The sequence below is a fragment of the Schistocerca serialis genome, chromosome 2 (genome assembly GCF_023864345.2).
Source record: "Schistocerca serialis cubense isolate TAMUIC-IGC-003099 chromosome 2, iqSchSeri2.2, whole genome shotgun sequence".
In the NCBI taxonomy this organism is placed as follows: Eukaryota; Metazoa; Arthropoda; class Insecta; order Orthoptera; family Acrididae; genus Schistocerca; species Schistocerca serialis.
Window position 1 is genome coordinate 90,169,304 of NC_064639.1, and position 25,144 is coordinate 90,194,447.

General features: G+C 37.9%; 1 protein-coding gene across 1 annotated transcript in view; it reads right to left on the bottom strand.

Moving 5' to 3' along the window:
* Positions 1-992: 992 nt before the first annotated feature.
* Positions 993-25,144, bottom strand: part of LOC126456770 (F-box-like/WD repeat-containing protein TBL1XR1) — a 168,756-nt gene continuing 144,604 nt past the window's right edge. The window contains exons 9-11 of the mRNA XM_050092535.1: positions 14,951-15,116; positions 6,075-6,176; positions 993-1,209 (exon numbers count right to left, since the gene is read on the bottom strand). Coding sequence (XP_049948492.1) covers positions 1,180-1,209; positions 6,075-6,176; positions 14,951-15,116 — 298 coding nt within the window. The 3' untranslated portion in view covers positions 993-1,179. The remainder of the gene's footprint in view (positions 1,210-6,074; positions 6,177-14,950; positions 15,117-25,144) is intronic.

Below are 25,144 nucleotides of genomic sequence, written 5' to 3' on the forward strand. Positions count from 1 at the left end.
AAAAAAAAAAAAAAAACATATATATTTTTTTTTCATAGAAAATATTAATATATTTTAATAGTATCATTTTTATCTTCAAATATGTGTAATAAATAAACTTGCTGCAAAAATTCATGATGTTATCGAAAAGAGTTTTTAAGATAAGCAATTTTAAAGTTTTGAATACAAATTAAATTTACTATTTCCGAAGGTTCGGAAAGCGCAAAACATAAAAACTTTAAAAATTTATAAAAAAAAAAACTATAAGATATACAGTAAAAAAAATTGCTGGTGTTGTCAGAATGGTATTAGAACCATTTGAGCCAAATTTCATGAAAATCTAAGGAGGTGTGTGTAAAATTTATTTTTTATTGGGTGATTTGATATGGAATGGCCCTACAGTCATAGTTTTGTAACAAGGGTAGTAAATTCTCAGCAGCTTCATTTTTTGCTGTCCACCACCTCGTAATTTGCAGTGCTTGGCATTTGACTCCAATGCTTGTACATTGCAGTTGCGTCTAAAATGGGATACATTGTGTAATTTAAATGCTCAATACTCTATATATAATTTAATGAGAAAATATACTTCAGCAGTTAAAGAGGTATTTTCAGCTTTGTGTCACAACTGCCATCTTGACCACTGCCCTTGTAAAAGAGGCAGAAAATTTAGTTAAGTCTCTTAATATGGTGATCATAATTCAGACTTATCATATTTTAAGAGTCACTAGCTGTTACAGCCTATATGTCTGTACTTCATAGAGTTATTGTAACTGTGTTGGCAAATTTGACACACAAATGCAACAGTAATTTAAGTGAATAATTATTTCATAAGTGGCATACTGGAGTACACTGATCTAGAAAAGACACAGAATTCTGTAAGTGCTGTGCAGTCTTATTTCTGAATGCTTTGAGAATTATATTAAAATGAATTTTTCCTGTAAGAAATTACCTCTCAGTTCTGTAGCATTATTGTTTCTGTTGATAAGGAGGATGATGGAATAGAATATCAGATATGTATCTAAAAATAAAGGTACTTTATTTTGTAAACTAATCGGATAGTACACAAACCATATATGGAACATTTAACGTACTGACACATAAAAAAGTCTTTTTGTTTCTCATTATTGTTCAGACATTTGCACATATATAAAAACACTGATCAGAGTCCATTAGTACCTAATTTAAAAAAGGAGTTTTCTCTCAAAGCTTGCGGAGGTCCAGCACAAACACCTGAAAGGAACCAAAAAGATCTGTTAGCTTTTTTCTTGACAGCAAAGAAAAAACATTTATGTTACTAACTATGCTATTTCATAGCACAATTTATGTATAGAATTTTCATCAGGTTAGCATTTGCTGTATTTCATTTACTACGTCACCAAATTAAATGAATTTTAAATCCTTGAATCTCATCTCGAAAGAGATTTCACCTCTAGAAAATATTAAATATTTCCGAGAAGGCCTGCAATTATCCAATAAAGTGTCCCTTGCAAACCACAATGTATTTCAGAGCATAATTTGGTAGAAAGCAGTAGTAAATGTATCACAAATTCAATATGCATTGATCAAAACTGCAATATTATTTAATCATCTGACACTAGAAAAAGTAACTAACTCTTAAAAACTTAACCAAACTTTCATATTATTCCTCTGAAAATCAGACATTCATTAACTGATGAGGAGCTGCTAAAGAATACTTCTGGTAGTTCTGATGTTTGTTGCCAAAAATTCACAAACCTCTATGAAGTACACGGCAGGGATTACTTAGCAATGTACTGAGTATTAGAGATTTCGCCCATTCCAAGTGCCTATGGTGTGAGAAGAGTGGCTACTTTTGTGTGTGTGTATGTGTGTGTGTGTGTGTGTGTGTGTGTGTGTGTGCGCGCGCACGCGGGCATGCACCATAATTAGCCTACTTTTGGCTTTGCAGTCCTTATGGGAATGATTTGTACGGAGCTGTAGTACATTCTTACACTGTTTCCTTCAACTCCAGTTCCAATAACTTTAGAAGGATGCTTTCAAAAGATAGCTGACACCTGTCTTCAAAATTCCGCCACTTTAAGGTTTTTCAGCATTACTGTGATGCTCTCCCGAGTCAAACACATGACCTGATCTCTCATGTTGTCTCGTTGTGATTGATTAATGGTGTGCTTCCAGATGGCTCCACCAGGTTGGCGTCCAGGCAGTGAGCTCACATAATAGCAAAACTTGCAGCACATGGTGAAGTCAGCTTGGTCAAATGTCAAAATACTGTGCAGAAACCATAAATGACAACTCGGCAGAACATCTGAAACCACAGCATTAACCATGTGACCATTCATGGTACTCTTCTTTAGACATGTTCCATGTTAGTCATATTTGGTACCTGATTCTACATACCTGAGCAGTATCCTTTGTAGACTGGCTACATTTGCACATTATCCTGCCAATAAACCAAAGTCTGCTACCTGAATTATGGATGACTAACTTTATGTAATCATTCCACTCCATAGCCCCACAAATTATTACGCACAGATATTTGTATGAATCGTCTGATTCCAATTGCAACTCACTAATGGTGTAGTCATATGATACTGCTTTTCTGCATTTTGTGAAGTGCACAATCATATATTTCAGACTATTTAAAGCAAGTTTGATTGGATATTTGTGCAGCTTTTTCACATAGTAGTTCACTGTATGAAAAATGTCTGAGGATATTGCTTCTTGTGTAAACAATCCTCCAGCCAAGACAATACGATGTGTCCTGCTCTATAAGAAATACTCAATCCAGTCACAAAATTTTTTTTTATACCCACATACTTGTATTAATAATAAATGTTAGTGCAGTACTGCAAGTCAAGAAGTACTGCATCCATCTTATTTCTTGATCCATTGTTCTCAGGATTTTAGGATGTGATGTGAGAAAAGTTCAAGTTCAGTTTCGCCATTCTTCTGTGGCGCCACATCTCAAATGCTTTGATTGTCTTCTGTTCAGGTTTTCCCACAGTCTATGATTCACTACCATACAATTCTATGCTCCAAACGTACATTCTCAGACATTTATTTCTCAAATTAAGGTCTATGTGTGATACTAGTAGACTTCTTTTAGCCAGGAATGCTCTTTGCCTGTGCTCATCTGCTTTTTATGTTGTCCTTGCTTCACCAATCATGGGTTATTTGCTTCCAAGGTAACAGAATTCCTCGGTTTACTACATGATCACCAATTTTGATGTTAAATTTCACACTACTTTCATTTCTGCTACTTCCCATTACCTTCATCTTTCTTCACTGTACCCTTAATCCATATTCTGTACCCATTAGGACACCATTGCATTCAACAGATCCTGTAATTCTTCCCTCCACTAAGGATAGCAATGTCGTCAGTGAATCTTATCACTGATATCCTTTAACCTTGAATTTTAATACCGCTCTTGAATCTTTCTTTTATTGTCATCATGTCTTCTTCAAGGTATAGATTGAAATAAGGTATTTAAGACTTGCTCAATTTTTTTAATAGAGCCACAATGTATTTCACTATTTACTTACAAGACTCTGCAGCTTTACCACAATTACTCAGTGAACACAGCACTTTAAAACTTAATCAAAATTTCTGAAACATTATCACTGCAATTGGTTATCCTTCCCTGAAAACGCTGCTCCAACTCCAACATAGCAAAATTTGTGGGTTAGAAATTTTTATCTTCCCCTTTCATAGTTTAGCGAATTGCACACAAAATATGAATAAAATCTGAGATCACTGATTATACTTGTAGACCGCATAATACACAATCATCCTACTCTGTTTTCTATGCACATTTGACCACCAATATACTAACATATAGAAATTATTCAGCAATTATATGATTAGGTTATAAGAAAAATGGTACCCAGAAAACTCTAGCAACTTGAGTGGTAAATCCTAGGTGGAATACTGTTTTAACCCACAATAAATATTCACCATGGAAAATAATGTGCCTTGAGTGTAACAAATTCCAGTTTTGAAACACTCTTCAAACTGGCCAATTTTTCCTCTTAGAGTGCTTCTACAGTTCAGTTAGCAGAAAAAAACTCTACAAAAATTTGAAATTAAGGAGAGAGGAAGCAGTCCGTAAAACAGATGAATCATATTTTAAGAGTCCCTGGCTGCTACAGGCTATATCTGGTTAGTTTAGACCTGTATTTGCAAACTTGACACACAAATACCCCAACAATATGCCATTTAAATTAACAAATACTAATCTAATGAAAGAATATCAGGAGCATTATTAAAAACACTGAAACGCTGAGTTACTAATACTTTCATAGGCATTGTACTAAGGAACACTGTGCACTGTAAGATTCAGAATTATGTAAGTGCAATGCAGTCTACTTTCTGAATGCTATGAGAACTATGCAGCAGACTGATACATACCTCCTGGATTTAGAGAAGACAGCTGCACAAAAACTACAAGACATATTGAAAAATGGCACTTATTGGTGGATAGAGCTCAGTGTTTTGATTCCCAATATATTCTACGGCATTGATCCATGGTGCACCACCAGGGGGCTGGGATTCCAGAATGTGGTACACAACAGATCAATGAACGTGTTGTGTCCCAGAAATTGTTAAATATAAGTCAATTGTGACATTTCAGCAATAATTTCCTATCAAAAATCAGGTAAAAGGTTCAACATACAAAACAATCAATGAGTGGAACAATGCATCCCAAGAGACTACTGCTTATGTGATATGAACAAACAGTCTAGCTGGGACTGTCAGCAGAGAAGGTGAAGCATGCATGGAAAACACTCGTTAGGAGCACAAAGACATTGAAGACACGTGAGCAGTGGCAGATGCTATGTATGGTGACTACTCAAGACAATGAGCTTTGTTTCGACTTTTGCAATGGCGTGATGCGGCGACTTGAGGAATACGGTTTTTCACAAAGCAGGTTTTCAGTGACAAAGCCACATTTCATGTGTCTAGAAATGTGAATCATCGTAAGATTAGGTTAGATTAGGTGTTTGGTGCACAGAACATCCATAATATATTTTGGAACTCATGTGTCATTGACAAAGTCAATGTCTTTTGTGCCATGTCCTCTTCAAAAGGTTATGAATCATTTTTCTTTGTGGGGAAAAATGTGACACGTTTCGTGTACCTGGACATGCTCTAGCAATGCTTGTACCACAATTACAGCAACACAGTGGAGATTTCATTTTGCATCAAGATAGTGCTCCACCACACTCTTTTTCAGAAGTTCATAGTTACCTCAATGCTAAACTCATCATGACTCACCTATTCTTCAGTGGCCCCCACAGTCAACTGACTTAACTCCGTGTGATTTATTCTTATGGGCTTATGTCAAAGATCATGTTTTCCTGCCTTAATTTGGAAGAGCTGCAAGAATGAATAATTACTGGGGCTGCTGCTATCAACCAAGGGTGGTTGGGACATGTGCAACGAGAGTTTGACTACCGTATTGTTGTTTGCCATGTCACAAATGGTGCCCATATTGAGCACCTGTAATGTGAGTCAAAAACCTAGAGAAATGCTCTGCCCACTGACGTGTGTCCATTTCCTCTGTGTCTTATAGTTGTCATACAGTCAACTTCTGAAACACAGGAGGTGCTTATGAATAAGCATATGTTGCACTTGTTAGAAAATTATAATCTTCCAAACACTGCACGCCAAAACTCATGAATATGATTCAATCCAGACCAAATACTTCCTGCAAACAAGGTTAATGCCCATCACTCTCCCCTCTCAGGTATTTTGTTATCTCTCCATTTTCCCTCAGATATAACTTTACTATCTTAAGAGATTCTTTCACCTGCAAGTTGAGTTACATAAATTTATTTTCAGCTGGCTAATGAAGTTTCCTCTCAGCAGACAAGTTATGTATGTTGTGTCTTATAGTTGTCATACAGTCAACTTCTGAAACACATGAGGTGCTTATGAATAAGCACCCAAGAAATTGTTTCTGATGACAAAAGTGCTAGTAACAAGCTGGGGAACTAAATTACATCTTGCTGTTTCTTTTCTTTTTTTCATAATCTCACAGGTGTAGCTATTGTGATTTTTCTTACCCTTATATGTACTATAGTATCAACCAAAAACTATTAACTTCAATACTTACACTTCCATCAGAAGCACTGGCTCCTACTTTATCACCCCTTGAATTCCAGCATACTTCAAATATCCCTCCTGTCCCCTTGTAACTGTGGACAAGCTGACCGGTCTGCAAAACAAAAGCAGCAAGTTAATTACTTTTCTAACAACCAGTAAGATGTAACGGGCAGAATACCAACAGTATCAACTGTACAAGAAATATTTGGAAAGCTTTACACTAGCAGCCTAAACATAAAAAATTAAGTGCGTGAATACACACACACACACACACACACACACACACACACACACACACACACACACAAACACACGCGCACTAGTGTTTCTGCAACATTAACACAAACTTTAGAGATGATGGCTAATATCTATCTCCAGAGATCTCTGGTAATAGATAAAAGAAGACAAAGCATCATTATAGACTACAAAGTCTGCCCAAAAATTATACCTACAAGGCAAATGCTGCAAGTGGTCTCCATTGTGTTTTGAGAATATTAGGGCAGCATCAGGCAGTGGTCAAGGTTTTATAGGCTACAAAATTATGAAAAAGAAAAACACTGTATGGGCACCTCATCATAAAACGAAGTGCAGTTTACAGCCATGGAACATATAGGAAGAATGTCTGACAAAACAATACACACATTTCAAAAAAATAATATTAAAATTACCTACCTAAAGACAAATAACATCAAAACACAAATATGACATAAATTACAAAATAACAAGAACAAGTAAAAATGCTCAGGAGTTTATAAGGTTTTATGTTACAACTGTGATATGAAATATATGGGCCTGACAGATTTATACACAATTAAAAAAGAAAATGCTTCAGGCTACTACTCTGGCTGTCTCCCTTGTTAACTACTGCTTCCCTTTAATGTCCTCCGACTTTTATATCTGTAGTCTGGTTTCTGTAACAGTTGTGAATAGGTTTCAATACCTGTATTTTATACCTTCTACCTTCAGAATTTCAAAGAGTGCATTCCCATCAAGATTGTTCAAACTTTCTCTAAAACTACAAATGCTATAAAAATAGGTTTGACTTTCTTCAGCCTATTATGTAAGATAAGTCACAGAGTCGTACTGCCTTGTGCGTTCATATATTTCTCTCAAATCAAAACTGATCCTCCCTGAAGTCAGTGACTACCAGTACTTCCATTCTTGCATAAATAATTCATGTTTATGTTCTTCATCTATGACTCATTAAGCTGAAGGTTCAGTTATGTCCATATTTGTCAGCACTCCAACTTATTTTTGAAGTCTGGGGTCATTTCCCCTGTCTCATATGTCTTGCAGAGGTCATTTCACCTGTCTCATATGCCCTTGCATACCAGGTGGGGTAATTTTGTCATGGCCAATCCTCCCATGGATCTCAATGATACTGAGGGCACATAATCTACTCTTGGGGCCTTATTTTGTGCTTGAGTCTTTACAAGGTACACTTGAGCCTGTCAGTGTCCCCACAGAAAGAAAAAAAAAAATCACAAGGTGATAAATTGGGTGACCCTGGGGGCCAGGGAATGTCTCCTCATGAAGAGAGAACATATATAGGAAACAACACATTCTAAACTTCTAGCTAATGCCGAGAAGTGTTAGTGGTGGCACCATCTTACAGGAACCAGGCTTCTCCCTCTTCACAGCCCCCAAAACAAATCTGGTTTAACTTAGGTCAGAGGAAGATCTCTTATCATGTGACAGTGATATTTTGAATTACCCCTTACTGTTACACAATCATCTTCGAAAAAATTCAGACACCATGCCTGAGGGTTTTCTACTGCCCAGTAGTGCAAATCTTGTTTATTTACGGTACTTGACAAGTGAAAGCGGGCCTCATCAGAAGAAATCAAAATAGTGCCATGAGAAATGTTCTGAAGAATTTCCTCACCAAGAGCTCAGTGAGTTTCAAAATCTCTCTCACTTAATTCTTGGGTAACCATCATTTTGTATGGCATTTGAAGATATCAGTGCTGTATTCTTCTTACATCTCTATTGGACAATCCCAGGGCAGGTGCATGTTTAGGTGCTGAGTACTTTGGTGATTGCAGGATGGATGCTTCACATGGACCACATATTCTGGTGTTGTTACACTCCAATGTCAGCCAGATTTTCTTTTCAGTCCAGAACCTGATATTCTAAAGTTTGAAACCCAATCTCTAACGGTTTTTCTATAAGGAACAGAATCATGTCGGCCAAGTCCACACCAAATGCAAAGTGCCCACTGAATAGCAATCACAGAACCACCATTACAAATATACTCCTTCCAAAAAAAACACAAGGTGCTCGTATAGCCAAGCAATGGCACGTACTGAAAATGGCACATACCCCCTTCACATGAGTATCCCCATCACAGCTCAAAAAGCAGCCTCTCCAGAAACAGGTGGTCTTCCTGCCAGACCCTGTATATGTTTGTAATTTGTCTTGTGTACATTAGGAAATCAAATGGTGTCTATTCAAACTACTCGTAAACTAAAAGCAACCGGGAGCAGGTGAAAGATGTAGCTCTTTCCAACATACCATAGAAGGGTACTAACAACACCATTGGCAGGAATGCTGAAATGTGGACAATAGCAACTCATCATTCTATTGTGCACATTTACCTGCTGTTGTGCCCAAGCATACAGGAATACCCTACCCTTAGCTGTCAGTTCTTTCTGCCTGCTGAGCGTATATGAATGCCTGTAGCCATCTGGGTGCTCTACCTGCCTGCATACATGTATGCCCATAGCCACGAAAGACTTAATATCGAAGCATATAAAGCTCAACAGTGAATAAGAGAGAAATTTTCTGTCAAACAGATGCAATACTTTGTCAGCACAAAAACAGTACTGCTAATGTATGACACAGCTGTGGTCAACACTCACAGCACTCTATAAATCCTGTAGCATGAAACAAGCCAGCTACTGTCATATGAAGCTATTCATCTCACACTTTACAACTTTCAGTATAATAAGCCCAATTTGCCCACAGATTTCTCTGGAAAAGTTTCTTACTTGTGGCTTTTGACTACTTTTCCTATTCAAACAATTTTCACTTTGGAAATGCCAAGGCTTATAAACCATGTGATGCATGTCACTGCAGCTGGGCTGCATCAAACATGTTAACAGACTTTTGTAATTTTGATATCAGACCATAATAATAAAGCTGGCGGCAGCAGGGAACTTGCTCATCTGTGCAACAAGTGAGCAGTAGCCTCAGATCCATAATGCATGGGATTCTGAAACAGTTCACTTAGCTTCTGTTTGAGAAGTATAATCAAAAACTCCTTCATCATTTGAAATAGCTTCTCCTGCATTGCAAGCTTTTGAGAAAGGCAATGCAAAAACTGCTATATGAAGTAGTTGATATTGTAATCAACAGTCAACAAGTTAACAAACTGCACCTTCCTTTCCCCAAAGCCCACTTCTGCACAGTATTATGGTGACATGTGGTAGATTAAGACATAGTGTAGTCCCATTTCCACAGCAACTGTGGAAAAAACAGGATTCCAATCACTTCTCCCTTGGTGGAGACTGCATTAGACACGCATATTGTTCTGCAACTCAAAGAGCACATTTGGATCACAGAGCACATTTGGATAACAAGTCTTCTAAGTGCACATTAGACTCAAACTGTCCCTGCAGTTACCCACTGCCCAGGTGCCCACAGTATGGTAAACAAAAGCATCAAGTGCATAGCACATGTCTGGCACTTAACACTTGACATTAATACTATTTTGAAGTGTGCCACAGTAATTTACTTACAATTTGTGTTCTGCTTGCAGTTCAACAACATGTACATCATCCTGGAAACCCATATGGACCACAACAAAATAAACTGGAACTTACTGCAGGAGCAGATGACATGCTGCTGTCCAAAACATCTACATAATTTAAAATATTAGCTATCTTAAGATGGGCATCATAGCCCAAAACATTTTAAAAGTACTTGTGGCCAGTTGCATTGATCATTATTTATCATTAACATCCATGGAGTTCACAAGATCTGACATGGGTAAAACAATGTAAAATTAAATGTTTTAGAAGAATGTATAGATCCAGATAAAAAAGCTGACTAAGGTTCCACTTTCACATTATTGGAAAAACGTATGAATGATTTTAATGAAGAAAAAGTTCTGCAAACAATACAGCACTACACAATGCTGATATTGTGAAGACACTGATATCCCAAATCACGGTAGGGAATAATTTTTTTTCTTCACAGGATTATTTTAATATTTTCTGAAAAACTGACATTACATTAATGTGAAGGACACAAAACAACATACATGACCATTAAGACAGTATTTATGATGTGCTAGCATGATATGGCTTTCTGCCCGCAATACTATAGGAGTATGTAAAAGACTGGTTTAAGGTAGGAGTTTTCTTTCTGTTACGGATTGGTTAGGAGAAGAGTTATTGTTGGTTATGAACAAAGGAGAGCACCCACATATAAGTACTATGGTATGATAAAAGGGAGAAAGGGTAAGGGGTACCAAAAGGGCAGATTACATCTGTATCTTGGGGGATAGGTTTGAGGGTGTCGTGCAAAAGGATACCATCTCTGAAGGGGAAAGAAGACCAGTATACATCAAATGTGAACAACGTATGACTGAGGAATGTGGTGAAAATAATATATAATGCTTGAAATAGTAATTACATGTTTAATCTGTGTGGTTTACTGTACTGTTGCAAAATTAATGTAGCCTCAGTTGTAAAATAACTGGAAATTTAAAAATGAAGATAATAAAGCTACTGCTTGAAATGTTTGAAATAGTACAGCAGAGATAATATAGATCAAAAAGGTGATTTGAATGGTAATAAAGTAATACAGAAGTTATGAGACAATTTTAAGATATCCATGTCCTCAAAATATAATTTCACCAAATTAGCTTAAAGTCAAAATAAAATCTTTCATGGAACCACATGGCAGCCAGAGCATGATGGGCCTCATTACTCCTGTAAGCAGGGTTTATTTTGATTACTGAAGTTCACATTAGAAGGCATGTGACTGTTAAGTTAAAAAAGATTGGCGATCTTTTACAGAAGCCAAAAATTTAGCGCAGACTCAAGAACAGCTATCAACATGAGTAACTTAGAACTAGATATCCTCGGAGTAGTGAAGCAACTTAAATCACTTAATAAAAGCAAGTCTGCAAGTCTTCCAGTCCTGATTGTCTACCAATTAGGTTCCTTTCAGAGTATGATGACACAATAGCTCCATTCTTAACAATCATATATAACTGCTCGCTCAATGAAAGACCAATCCCCAAAAACAGGAAAGTTGCACAGGCCACACCAGTATTCAAGAAAGGCAATACAGAACATACACTGTGATCAATCACTATGAATTACCTCAAACAGAATGGTCTATTGACATACAGCCAACACCGATTTAGAAAGCATCATTCCTGTGAAGCACTAGTTCTTTACTCTCATGAAGTGTTGAGTGCTATTGACAAAGGATTTCAAACTGATTCTGTATTTCTAGATATCCAGAAGGCTTTTGACACCATACCTCACAAGCAGCTTGTAATCAAATTGCATTCTTATGAAATATTGTCTCAGTTATGCAACTGGATTCATGATTTCGTGTCAGAACCGTCAGTCTGTAGCAACTGACAGATAGTAATCAAGTAAAACAAAAGTCATTTCTGGCATTCCCCAAGATAGTGTTATAGGCTCTCTGTTGTTCCTTATCTATATAAACAATTTAGGAGACAATCTGAGCAGCTGTCTTAGGTTGTTTGCAGATGTGCTGTCATTTATTGTCTAGTAAAGTCATCAGAAGATCAAAACAAATTGAAAACAATTTAGAAGAGACATCTGTATGGTGTTAAAATTGGCAATTGACCGGACCGTAAATAATGAAAAGTATGAGGTCATCCACATGAGTGCTAAAAGGAATCAGTTAAATTATAAACAATTTAAATTGGAAAGAACGCACAGAAGATGCAACAGGTCTACTAAGGAGACTACCTACACTACACTTGCCAGTCCTCTTTCGGAGTACTACTGCGTGGTGTGTGGTCCTTACCGTACAGGATTGACAGAGTATATCGAACAAGTTTAAAGAAGGGCAGCATGTTCTGTATTATCAAGAAATAGGGGAGATAGTGTCAAGGACGATACAGGATTTGGGGTGGACATCATTAGAATGAAGGTGTTTCTCATTGGGGCGGGATCTTCTCACAAAATTTAAATCACCAACTTTCTCGTCCGAATGCGAAAATATTTTTATGACACTGACCTACATAGAGAGAAATGATCATCATAACAAAATACAGGAAATCAGAGCTCACGCAGAAAGAGATGAGCATTCATTTTCCCTGCATGCTGTTAGAGAGAATTACTGTGAAGGTACATTAAATGAATTCGCAATTATGAATAAGGACAACCATCGGCTGTAGAATGGAATGATGACAATGAAAATTTGTGCCAGACCAGGACACGAACCCAGATTTCCTGCATACTGCAAGCGGTCACCATAACATTTAGATACCCGTGCAAGACTCATGGCCAGACCCAAACTTCCACACGTCATCAACCATGTGCCTACAAGCTGTACTCATATATCCATTATGTATATTCCCGAACAGGTCAGACAATTGTACTTGAAAGTCTCTTGCCCAGTATTGGCAAGAAATATGATGGACATGCATGCATGTCCAACGGAACAGGCAATACAGCAGCTATAGATATTGTGAAATACATTAAACGAATTCACAAGGACAACCATCAGCCATAGAATGGAATGAAGTCAATGGAGTGGGAAATCCAGGTTTGTGTCCCAGTCCAGCACAAATTTTCATTTTCGTCATTCCAGTCTACACATCTGATGGCCGTCCTTATTCACAATTGCGAATTCATTTAATGTATTTCACAATGGCTATAGCCACCGCAGTGCCTGTTCCTGTGGACAAGCATGCATGTATTTGTTACAGTCAAAAAATGCAATGTTGATGCGTAAAGTATGTTATTCTGTACTCAATATACTTGTCATTAATTTGCTAAAATTTCTAATGAACACTAGGAAACTATAGTAAGGAAAATAATATTGTTTGTAGACTTGGATCCCTCTCCCAAAAGTAAAATCAGCAATCAATATATAAGATAATGATCATGAAGAGAATCACTATCATACTGTCTATGTTCTGTCTAATTCTCTACAGAAAGATGTTTAAAAGAGTTATCACTCTCATATGAAGTATTTAATGGTAGAAAATTTCATATTCAGAGCATGTACTAACACCTTATAATGAGCTCATATGTCTAGGTGGGGGAGTGAAGCATATCCTTTCAGCTTCTTACAACTCCAGGGGAGTGAAGCACATCCTTTCATCGTCTTACAGATGAGTGACAATCCAACACCAGTAATTTATATATTATGAAGTGCTGTTCTACTTTACTGTGCATAAGCAGGACCATATCGAGGGACAGTGGTCGTGGTGACTTGCCAAAACGAAATACCTGTTAAGATGCAGCAGCAAGTGTTCCTCAGATCAACAAGCTGCCCTGGTCATGCACAACATTTACAGAAAAATAGTAAAATATATAGTAATAACAACACAGGGGAGAAAGCAGTTACTAAATTGCAAAGTAGTGACATCTTTGATTTGTACAAGCTGTTTATGTACATGAAGTACAGGCAAATTAATTCATGTTAGACATCACTTAGTGCACAATGTTTACTTTCAAAATATACTGCAGAAGAAATAACATGTTCCAGATTTAAAAGCATAGACACAGCTTTGGTGTTAGAGCCCAGAAGATCCCCTTGGGAAGCTCACCATCAAATTGCTATTATGTATAACTAACAATCATCCATATTACATGAGCAACAACACCACACTGTTTATATAATATCTGAAAGAATAGGGCTGGTGGTCTAACAGTAAGCCAAGTGCCTGGGAACTGAAAGGTCATGGAATAGAATCAGATCTTGGAATATTTCAGTCACTTTTAACCCAGCCCTCACCTCTGAATGATATAAGGATTTGCCAGGATCAACACATGGTTCCAATTCCACGTAAAATTTTAGGTCACCATTGATGGGGTAGGTTAGCGACACGCAAGGTGCTTTCAACAAAGATCTGCACCAAGCTGTTAAGCAAAACGGAATTATTGTGTTATTGTTATTTGGTTCATAGTTTTGATTAAAATAATACAATTTCAAGTCTCTCTAAGTCCATCTTTTCAGAGATGGTTGTAGGACTCTGCTGTTTGCTACAGGGTGTCAAATCAGACACCTTTCAGCCATCTAGTTTCCAAACTTATTTTATTAGGGTACCAGTTTCGGCAATTTACTATGCCATCTTCGGGTCCCTGAACAGTAGGCAAATAAAAAAAGTTTGGAAATTACATGGCTGGGAGGTGTTTGATATGACATCCAATACAATTTTATGTTTACAGTGTAGGAAGTTCTTCCAAATTGCTGAACTGTGCAGTAGTTCTAAACAAAAAGATGTGTATCTAATTAACTCTCAGGTTGACTGAGGCACACATTTGTTTTCTAACTGACTGGAGCAAGACTACGATCTCGAAAATGAAAATGTTTGGGTGATAAAAAAGTACTGAAATGTACTATAAAATGTACCTACATCTGAAGTTTCACATTCTTGTGTGATTAAAATGAGTTCTTGTTTTGTAATTAACATTAAAATGATTTTAAAAAACAAGATCTCTCTTATAAACAATTCAGAAGTCACAGTATTTTTGTGGTATGAGAACAAGAAAATAAATTTTGATGATGAGCCAGTGCACTGACAAAAAAAAGAGGAAATTTCCTGCAGTTAACATTGTATGGATTTTGAATCTTCAACCTTCTTCCAAGCCAATGCCTGCATTCTCAGATACAGAGTGAAATAACAGAATTTTCATTATACATAATAATAAAGTTTTTGTTTACCTGAGTTGACCAGATGTGTACACATTTGTCAAAACTTCCAGATGCTAAAAATTTACCATCAGGTGAGAAAGCCACACTGTAAACAGGTTCTGTGTGTTTTGTAAGAGTATGTATGCAAGCACCTCTTTCTACATCCCAGAGTCTCACAGTCGAATCAAATGAAGCACTGGAAAAGAATAATAAATTAATTGTAGCTATTATAATGTGATTCTCAAAATAACTATAAATAATAGGTGCATGCAATGGCCATGCAATCCACATTGAAATAAATATGTGGGGATGGGAGGTGGGACAACATCCACATTGAAATAAATATGTGGTGATGCGAGGTGGGAGAGCAGGCTGTCCTTTATTAAGAAATTATTTAACAAGAAGTTATGTAGACAACACAAAAGTATCTCTGCATGTTAATTTGTTAGAACAAAGAAAATAAGGGAAGAATATAATTCAAAAAGAAAAACATGGGGAAGAAGTGCCTTGAGGTGAGACATATAACAAACCAGTTTTTTTATTTGGTGATGATATAATAATAATAATAATAACAATTATAATGACAACAATAATAATATTTATCTTTTTTTGCAGATATCACCACTACTGGTGCCATATGTTTACAGAAGTTTCTTGTACCACACAGACTTCATTCAATCTTATCAGTTTAGAAATCTACTTACCTTTCAAATTCTACTGATGGCTATGTACACATTTTTCAGATGCTAGTCTTTGGTGCACACAAAAATATCTAAAATTTTCGCTTTGTAAAACACACTGATAAGTTTAATGCATATTTCTGAAACACACCGACAGATTTTGGAACTATAAATATTAATAACACACACATTTATAACCAGGTAATTCCTTTTTCTGTCTAACTGCTTTCTATTGGAACAAACTGAACAAATTTTCCACTAGTGGTAAGAATTTAAAGAGATTTACTCTGCAACTTTGAAAGCTGCTGATGGTTCAAAGTTTTGGTTGTTTACATAACAAACTGAATTTCTGTTTTTCAGAAGTTGGTTACTTGCTGCCTTTGTATCTGGTACCAGCGAATTTTCGTTAATGAATTGTTCTTATTTTTCTTGAAATCATGGAGTTATGGAAGATCTCAACACAAGTTTACTCTATTTCATTTTACTCGTTGCTTTAACATCATTCAACATTGTTGTGTACAAGTGTCAGCTGACACTTCCCATGCCTGCTGTGTCACGTGGCAATGAAGCCACACTGACACCAAATGCATATGATACTATTCAGGCTCCATTTTGGGCTCACTGCTTTTCCTCATATTTATTAATGACCTTCCTCTTTGTTCTGAGACAAACAGCAAATTTACCCTGTTTGCCGATGATACAACAATTCTAATTGACGATTTGATTGAACATGATCTTGAACAAACTACAAATACTCTTTTTAATGACATCTTAAATTGGTTCTCCTCAAATGGTCTCTCACTCAATGCAGATAAAACTCATTATATGAGGTTCCATACATCACAAAATAATCTCGATGAAATTAATATAAAATGTAGAGATCAACAAATACAGAAAGTTGAAGATACAAAATTCCTGGATGCTTACATAGACAGTAAATGTAATTGGTCAGTTCACATTCTTCATCTATGTAAAAAACTTAGCTCGGCAACAATTGCATTACGGGTAATTTCTTCAGTGGATGAAGTTGACACCATTAAGGTTGCCTACTTTGGCTACTTCCACTCATTGATGTCATATGCTATCATATTCTGGGGGAACTAACCACTTGCAAAAAAAGTTTTCACCATCCAAAAAAAAGCAATCAGAATAATGTGTGGGGTCCATCAAAGACACTCTTGCAGGCACTTGTTTCGGAAGATAGGTATCCTAACAACTGCCTCACAATATATTTTTTCCTTGCTGACCTTTGTGTGCAAAAATTATTCTATCTACCAAGACAACAGTAAATTCCATGGCTATAACACCAGAAACAAAAACAATCTACATTTCGAAATGAAACGTCTCACTCTGGTACAAAAAGGAGTTTACTACTCCAGCATTAAGATGTTCAATACTCTACCACTACATATCAAATGTGTTCATTCAGAACTGCCAAAATTTAAACAAGTTCTCAAAGATTACCTGACAGAGAAATCTTTTTATACTGTGGATGAATATCTGAAAGAAAATGTATACCATCACTAAACTTATTGTGTCTAGAAGTAGTTCAATTGATTTTATCGTGCATTGAGCATTAGCACACTTTTTGTAACAACAAATTAGCTGTACCTGTATTTACTCTTGTAGGCATAATATCTGATTTAACTTTGTGCTCGTACCTTTAACCTTTATTTGAAACTCCTTTTTCTGTTAAATGGTTGTTATGTTATCTAGCTGACATTGTATCTATTACTGTATTTATAGTATGTCTTACTTAAACTATGTACAATTTGGCATTGAAATGCCCTTTGTATTTACTGTAAGTTTAAATTGAAACCTGTACAATTTGACACGTTCCGTATCCTTGTGATTGACTCACTAACTGGATCTAAGGAACAAGAAATAAAAAAATAAATAAAATAAATATTTTTTGTTGAAGTCCCTAGTTGAAGCATTTGCTTACAGGACTTTAAACAACAAGGTAATGTTATGATAAAAAAGTGAGTCCTTAAGGACATTACAGTGGAGACCATTGTTACACAACGAATCAAAAACCCAGGAGTAAGGCAGCTCAGTTAACTGTCCTACTTCTGTGAAGTATTGGGTTTCCACAGAACTGGTCACCATAGATGAGGCTACCTAAGTGTGCTATATTCTTTGTTCAATGCATTGAACATCACTTCTACAAGTTTGATAAATACATAAATATTATTTTCATTTGTCTTCATCTAAGTTGCAAATAAGCTTCAATAAATGTTCTGGGCCTCATTCACAGCAATCACACATAAGGGATATGGAGCAGGGAGTACAAGTTTGTTAAATACATGAATATTATTTTTATTTGTATGGGTACAAGTTTGTTAAATACATGAATATTATTTTTATTTTTATTCATCTAAGTTGCAAATAAAATTCAGTAAGTGCTCTGGGCCTCATTCACAAAATCACACATAAGGGATATGGAGCAGAGGTCTGCCAAGGTGCTAAACATCCTCAAGGTACACTGATCAGCCAGAACATTATGACCTTTGACCTATAGTCAATATAAACCCATCCATGCAATAGCAGCGTCACCTGGTGAAGAATGACTGCTGGTCAGATGCTTACATGGTGCATATAGTATCAGTGAGCATGCTGTTCATATGTAGAATGGGGAATGCGCGCGATCTATCTGAGTTTGACTGAGGGCAGATTGTGATGGCCCGGACATTTGGCATAAGCATCTCGGAAACTGCACGACTTGTCTGGTGTTCAGGGAGTGCTGTAATGAGTGTCTTTAACATGTAGCAAAACCAAGGTGAAACCACATCCATATGTTGTTGGGTTGGGTGGCCACCACTCATTACAGATGGACATCGCAGGCTGGGCAAACTGGTAAAACAAAAACAGCAGTGATCCGTGGCAGAACTAACATCAGACTTTAACTCTGGGCAGAATATACCAGTGTGTCTGAACACACAGAGCACCGAACACTCCTAATAATGGGCCTCCGCAAATGATGACCCATGTGCGTGCCAATGTTAACACCACCACATCATCAGCACCTACAACTGACGTAGACACATGACCATCAGCACTGGACGTTGGCACAGAGGCAGAATGTTGCATGGTTCGATGAATCCCGACACCTGCATCATCATGTTGACAGGAGGACGCAAATCCGTCCTCTTTCAGGGAAGCAGCTCTGACACCGATACTGCGGAACGGAGACAAGCTGGCAGTGGCTCCACTATGGGATAGGGAACATTCACATGGGCATTTATGAGTCAGTGGAGTTCGTGCAAGGCACCATGACGGCCAAGAAGTATTACACAGGTTGCAGACTACATACACCCCTTCACAATGATCATGTTTCCTGATGGCAGTGGCATTTTTGAACAAAATTATGTGCCCTGTCAAGGAGTTTGATGGAGTGGTTTGAGGAACACAGTGGCAAGTTTCAATTGATATGCTGGCCCTCCAACTTGCCAGATTTGAACCTCAAACACATCTGGGATATGACTGAACCTGGTGTCAGAGTTCATCACCGCCCCTCCCCAGAATTTACAAGAATTACATGACTTGTGTGTGCAGATGTGTTGCCAACTCCCTCAAATGACCTACCAAGGCCTCATTGATCCCATGCCACGATCTGCTGCTGCTGTTATCCATGCCAAAGGTGGACATATCGGCAATTAGGTAGGTGGTCATAATGTTTTGGCTTATCGGTGTAATTTGTCTTAAGTTTCGGAAAGCAGCCTTTGGGCATTTCTAATTTTTGTGTAACCCCAGCGTGCTGTATGGATCAGAAAGATCAATCAACTACTGATGATGTCTATCATGAAGAGATCAGATTAATCAGAAGTGCCTACTAGACTACCGTATTTACTCGAATCTAAGCCGCACCAGAAAAATGAGACTTGAAATTAAGGAAAAAAAAATTTCCCGAATCTAAGCCAATCTAAGCCGCACCTGAAATTTTGAGACTCGAAATTCAAGGGGAGAGAAAAGTTTTAGACCGCACCTCCAAATCGAAACAAAGTTGGTCCATTGTAACATGAGACACAATTTAGGTCAAATGGATGAAGATAACAGCTACAGTAGTTTGGTTCGAGTCATAACTTAGCAGTTAAGCTTTAAGAGGTAGCCATTGCTATGTGTCGGGCGCTCCGTCCGTATTTACACAGGCACCCTTCCTTTTTCACGTACTTCGTCTGGTTTCAATTGATTGTTTATTTTGCTTTGATCTGGTAAGTGCTGTTCTCTTTGTTATAGGTGTTTACGTCACCCTGAGATGAAAATGCATTATTGTACTGTGTCATGCATTGTTTGTCGCATTCTGATAATGAGTGTTTACGACCTGTCACTGCTCGCAGCACGGCTTGCTTTTGTGTGCGCTACCGCCGCTTACAATAAAAAAAAGAGAGGAATTGTCTCATTAGTGAATGGCAAGAGACTGCTATTTGTTGTTACTTACACTGATGCTTCCTTTGATAATAATCAACAAGAACCAAATAATATACTGCGTATGATAGATGTTCTGAGCGAGAGTTTAGTGAAAATTTTTCTCCGTTTGAAAATCTTTGCAGACGCCTCTTTAGTACATTACATTTTGCACAGAAATTAGTCATCTTAGATTTAAAAATCTAGTTAGTTACTGTGCTTAATTTCTGACAGTATTACTAATCAGCATAAGAATAATACAAATATAAACATGACATGATATGTATATTCTTCCGCGTTTGCTGTTGTCTCACTCTAGTTTCGTAGTTTATTAGGCAGACAGGATTTAAATCAGATAGCAACAAACACGAAGGAATACATGGCATAATGTTTACATTCGTATCATTCTTATGGTGAAGAGAAAACTGCATGTGATTCACGATTCATAAAAGTTCCTATTAGCAACCATCTCTTGCCACAGGTAGGAAAAAATTCAGAATGTAGAGTTGGCCATATTGACATACATTCCAAACAGTCTTGCCAGTCGTAGATTTTCGTAGTAGATTTTTAGTGATGTCTTCAAATGCAGTGTGTGTTGTTGTTGTTGTCCTCAGTCCATAGACTGGTTTGATGCAGCTCTCCACACATTTCTATACTGTGCAATGCAGAGTAGCAACACTTGTAAAATAAGAATGAAAATAAATTAGAAATTAAATGCTGAAATTTAAAACAAAATTTTATTAGATTTGTAATACATCTTATAAGTAATGTTTAAAATATCAGTCATGATTCTGAATCAGTATCACTCGATTCTTTGTTGCTCATTTCTTAATGCAGAGCACCGTCCTCCGTACCATCTAGTGCATTGCATATCGAGCATTTTTTAAATGCTTGTTGCACAATCTGATTTGAAAAACACTTCCATGCATCATAAATCCATTGGCACATTTGTGACAAACTTGAGCATTTTACACGTCTTGTTGGTGTCAGTTGTCTGTCACTTTTCAAAAGCCAGTCTGTGTACATGCATTTAAGCATGTCCTTAAATGGTTTATTCAAACAGACGTCAAGTGGTTGCAGAATTGACGTCATCCCACCTGGAATTACTGCCAAGTCCGTTTTGCTTTCCACTAATTCTCGTTTTACTGCAGGTGTTGTATGGCCTGCGTACGCCGCAAACCAGAGATTACTTGCGTAAACCAAGCAGTGCGCCAGGACGACGATTCCACACACGCCTAATCCATTCCAGCACCATGTCCTCCGAAAACCAACCAGTTACGTTTGCTCGCACAATTACAGTTTTTGGAAACACGATTTCAGTCAAGTCTTTCGCTTGAAAACTGTGAATGGGGGTAATTTATGTCCATCTGCTGTGCAAGCAAGCATGACGGGCATGGTGTTTTTCACCCCCCAATGTAAGAACACCTATGTCTTTCTTTACTTTGGCGTCAACCTTATAATTTGACGGCATGTCAAAATATACGGGACCTATTGCATGTCAAAAGACACTTGAACCTTTCTAGAACTGCTCAGGTATCGTTTTTTGGTGGTGTGACACTGAAGTGAAAACAAGAAGGAACAACGATAGCTAAACCTTACCCAGGCAGATCTCATTTACTGATGGACACGGACCGTTGTGCTTTCAGGAAGATGACCATAAAAAATTGCACGAAATAAGGAGAAAGAATCACTTGTGGCTTCCAATGTGCTACAACCAGATCAGCTAGCACAATGACTGTGGATACAGGGTTGCACACAATGAGAAATAACGGTCGAGCAGCTACTCACAGCCACATATTTTTGTAGTCAATGCGAAGTAACACATGGGACAGCATGAAGAGTGATCCCACCGGACAGTGGATGATAGAAAATGAGTGATTTGGAGTGACGACTCATCCTATATCCTGAGGTAATCCAGAGGAAGAGTTTGGGTTTGGCAAATGCCTTGAGAATGTTACCTGTCATAACATGTAATGCCAACAATGAAGTACGGAGGAGGTAGTGATGGCGTATAGAGGTGTTTTTTGTGGTAGGGTGTGGACCCCTTACTGAACTCAAGAAAAAGCTAAATGTGGAAGACGGAACACATTTTACGGTATTGTGCACTGCTTACAGTACAAGAACAGTTTTAGACACGATGATTTATTGTATCAGCAACATAATACACACTGTCAAAAAGCAGCATATATGGGGGCAATGGTTTGTGGACAGTAACATTTCTGAAATGGGTTGGCATGCCTGGAGGAGTCTTGACCTGAACCGAATGGAACACCTTTGGAGTGGGTTAAAAATCTAAATTTGTTTTAGTCTTAGGCATCCAACATCAGTACCTTCTTCGGTTTCAATTCTTGAAGAAGAATGGACTGGAAAGCCTTCACAGACATTCAGATACCTCACTGAAAGTGTCCTCAGCAGAGTTCAAGCCGTCGTAAATGTGCAGTGTGGAACCCCCCCCTATAATATTAATGTCTAATAGGTGTACGGATGGTTTTGATCAGATAGTTTACAATCAATCTGAAATCTTCCAATGTGCCTCAGGTCTTTATCTGATTAATTCCTTTTATTTTATCCACACATTCTCTCAGTCTCTTCCACATCTGTGGACCTAGTTGGCACATAAACTTGTGCTACTGTGCTGGGTGTTGGCTTCTTGGCTATCTTGGCTATGATATTACATTCAACGTGCTGTTCATAGTAGCCCACCTGCACCCCTATTTTCTCACTCATTATTAGATGTTCTCCCATACAACCCTTGTCTGATTTTGTATTTACAAGCCTGTACTCATGTCTCCTCTTCCTGCCACCATGCGTCATGCACTATCATTATATGTAACTTCGACCCATCCATTTAAATTTGTCAATTCCCTAGCAAATCTATAAGATTAAAGGATCAAACATTCTACACTCTTGACACTCAAGAGTGCTAGTTTTGTCCCTCCTGATGACGATATCCACTTGAGTAATCCCTGCCCAGATACCAAATAAGTGCCAATATACAGGGTGATTCAAAAAGAATACCACAACTTTAAAAATGTGTATTTAATGAAAGAAACATAATATAACCTTCTGTTATACATCATTACAAAGAGTATTTAAAAAGGTTTTTTTTTCACTCAAAAACAAGTTCAGAGACGTTCAATATGGCCCCCTCCAGACACTCGAGCAATATCAACCCGATACTCCAACTCGTTCCACACTCTCTGTAGCATATGAGGCGTAACAGTTTGGATAGCTGCTGTTATTTCTCGTTTCAAATCATCAATGGTGGCTGGGAGAGGTGGCCGAAACACCATATCCTTAACATACCCCCATAAGAAAAAATCGCAGGGGGTAAGATCAGGGCTTCTTGGAGGCCAGTGGTGAAGTGCTCTGTCACGGGCTGCCTGGCGGCCGATCCATCGCCTCGGGTAGTTGACGTTCGAGCTGAGGGAACAGCCAATTCTCTAACATCTCCAGATACTGTAGTCCAGTTACAGTAGCACCTTCGAAGAAAAAGGGACCAAAAACTTTATTGGCTGAAATGGCACAGAAAACGTTCACCTTAGGCGAGTCACGTTCATACTGAGTTGTTTCCCGCAGATTCTCAGTGCCCCATATACAGACATTGTGACGGTTGGCTTTCCCGTTAGTGTGGAAAGTTGCTTCATCACTAAACGCAATCTTTGAAACGAAAGATTCATCTGTTTCCATTTGAGCAAGGATAAAATCACAGAAATCGATTCTTTTAATCTTATTAGCTGCAGACAGTGCTTGGACCAATTTCAGACGATAAGGTTTCATAACTAACCTTTTTCGTAGGACTCTCCATACAGTTGATTGTGGAATTTGCAGCTCTCTGCTAGCTCTGCGAGTCGATTTTCCTGGGCTGCGAACAAATGCTTGCTGGATGCGTGCTACATTTTCATCACTCGTTCTCGGCCGTCCAGAACTTTTCCCTTTGCACAAACACCCATTCTCTGTAAACTGTTTATACCAACGTTTAATACACCACCTATCAGGAGGTTTAACACCATACGTCGTTCGAAATGCACGCTGAACAACTGTCGTCAATTCACTTCTGCCGTACTCAATAACACAAAAAGCTTTCTGTTGAGCGGTCGCCATCTTAGCATTAACTGACGCCGACGCCTAGTCAACAGCGCCTCAAGCGAACAAATGTACAACTAAATGAAACTTTATAGCTCCCTTAATTCGCCGACAGATAGTGCTTAGCTCTGCCTTTTGTCGTTGCAGAGTTTTAAATTCCTAAAGTTGTGGTACTCTTTTTGAATCACCCTGTATTTTACCCATCATTAAACCACACAGTAGAGTTGTATGTTCTTGGGAAAAATAATAGCTCTGGTTTATGCTGTCAGTACCAACACAGCAGGGTGTTAGCTAATGTTAAGGGAGCGTTTCAGTCAATCATGCAGACTGCTGACCCTGCAACTATTGAAAAGGCTATTGTCATTCATTGGGAATCACAGGTTTGGCTGATATCTACAGGGATAAGTGCCTCTGTTGTGGTTGCTCCCTACAGTATGGCTGTCTGTATCACTTAAGCATACAAGCTACCTTTTGGTAGAATGGACTGCATTGCTGTCTCATCTATAGTGAAAAAGTCTCACACTGCTTGGTGTGAATAACAGTTTCTATAGCATCTGCTTTAATCTATTTCATGGAAGCTCATTTTTTCAAAAATAAACATTTCTATTGCACACTGGAAAGTTACATTTTCATCTCCTTCTAGAACAACTATCTGGTGCATTCAAACAGTGCTGGGCTCTGCTTCCTAAGTAGCACACCACTCTCTGGCAGCCTCTTGATTCCAAGAATTCCTTTACTGCTTCCCCAGAGTTGTGCTGTAACTCTCATAACTGTGCATGCTTTTGCAGAATTCCTCCATACTCTTGAGATATGAACATGCAACACACACACACAATAATCTAACACACAGTTATTTGTGTAACATGTCATGTTACCTCTATTAAGAGTCACCACAGGAAATGGTGTGCAATGCGCAGTAACCAATTTCTGTCCGAAGCATTGGACGAGTTCATTGATTTGTTCGTGAGGGGAGGGCCACATTGTTTGCTCCCTTTCGGCTGGTCGGTGATGACAGAATTGAGGTGCAAGCCCTGCCCTTTCAAATGATTTTACA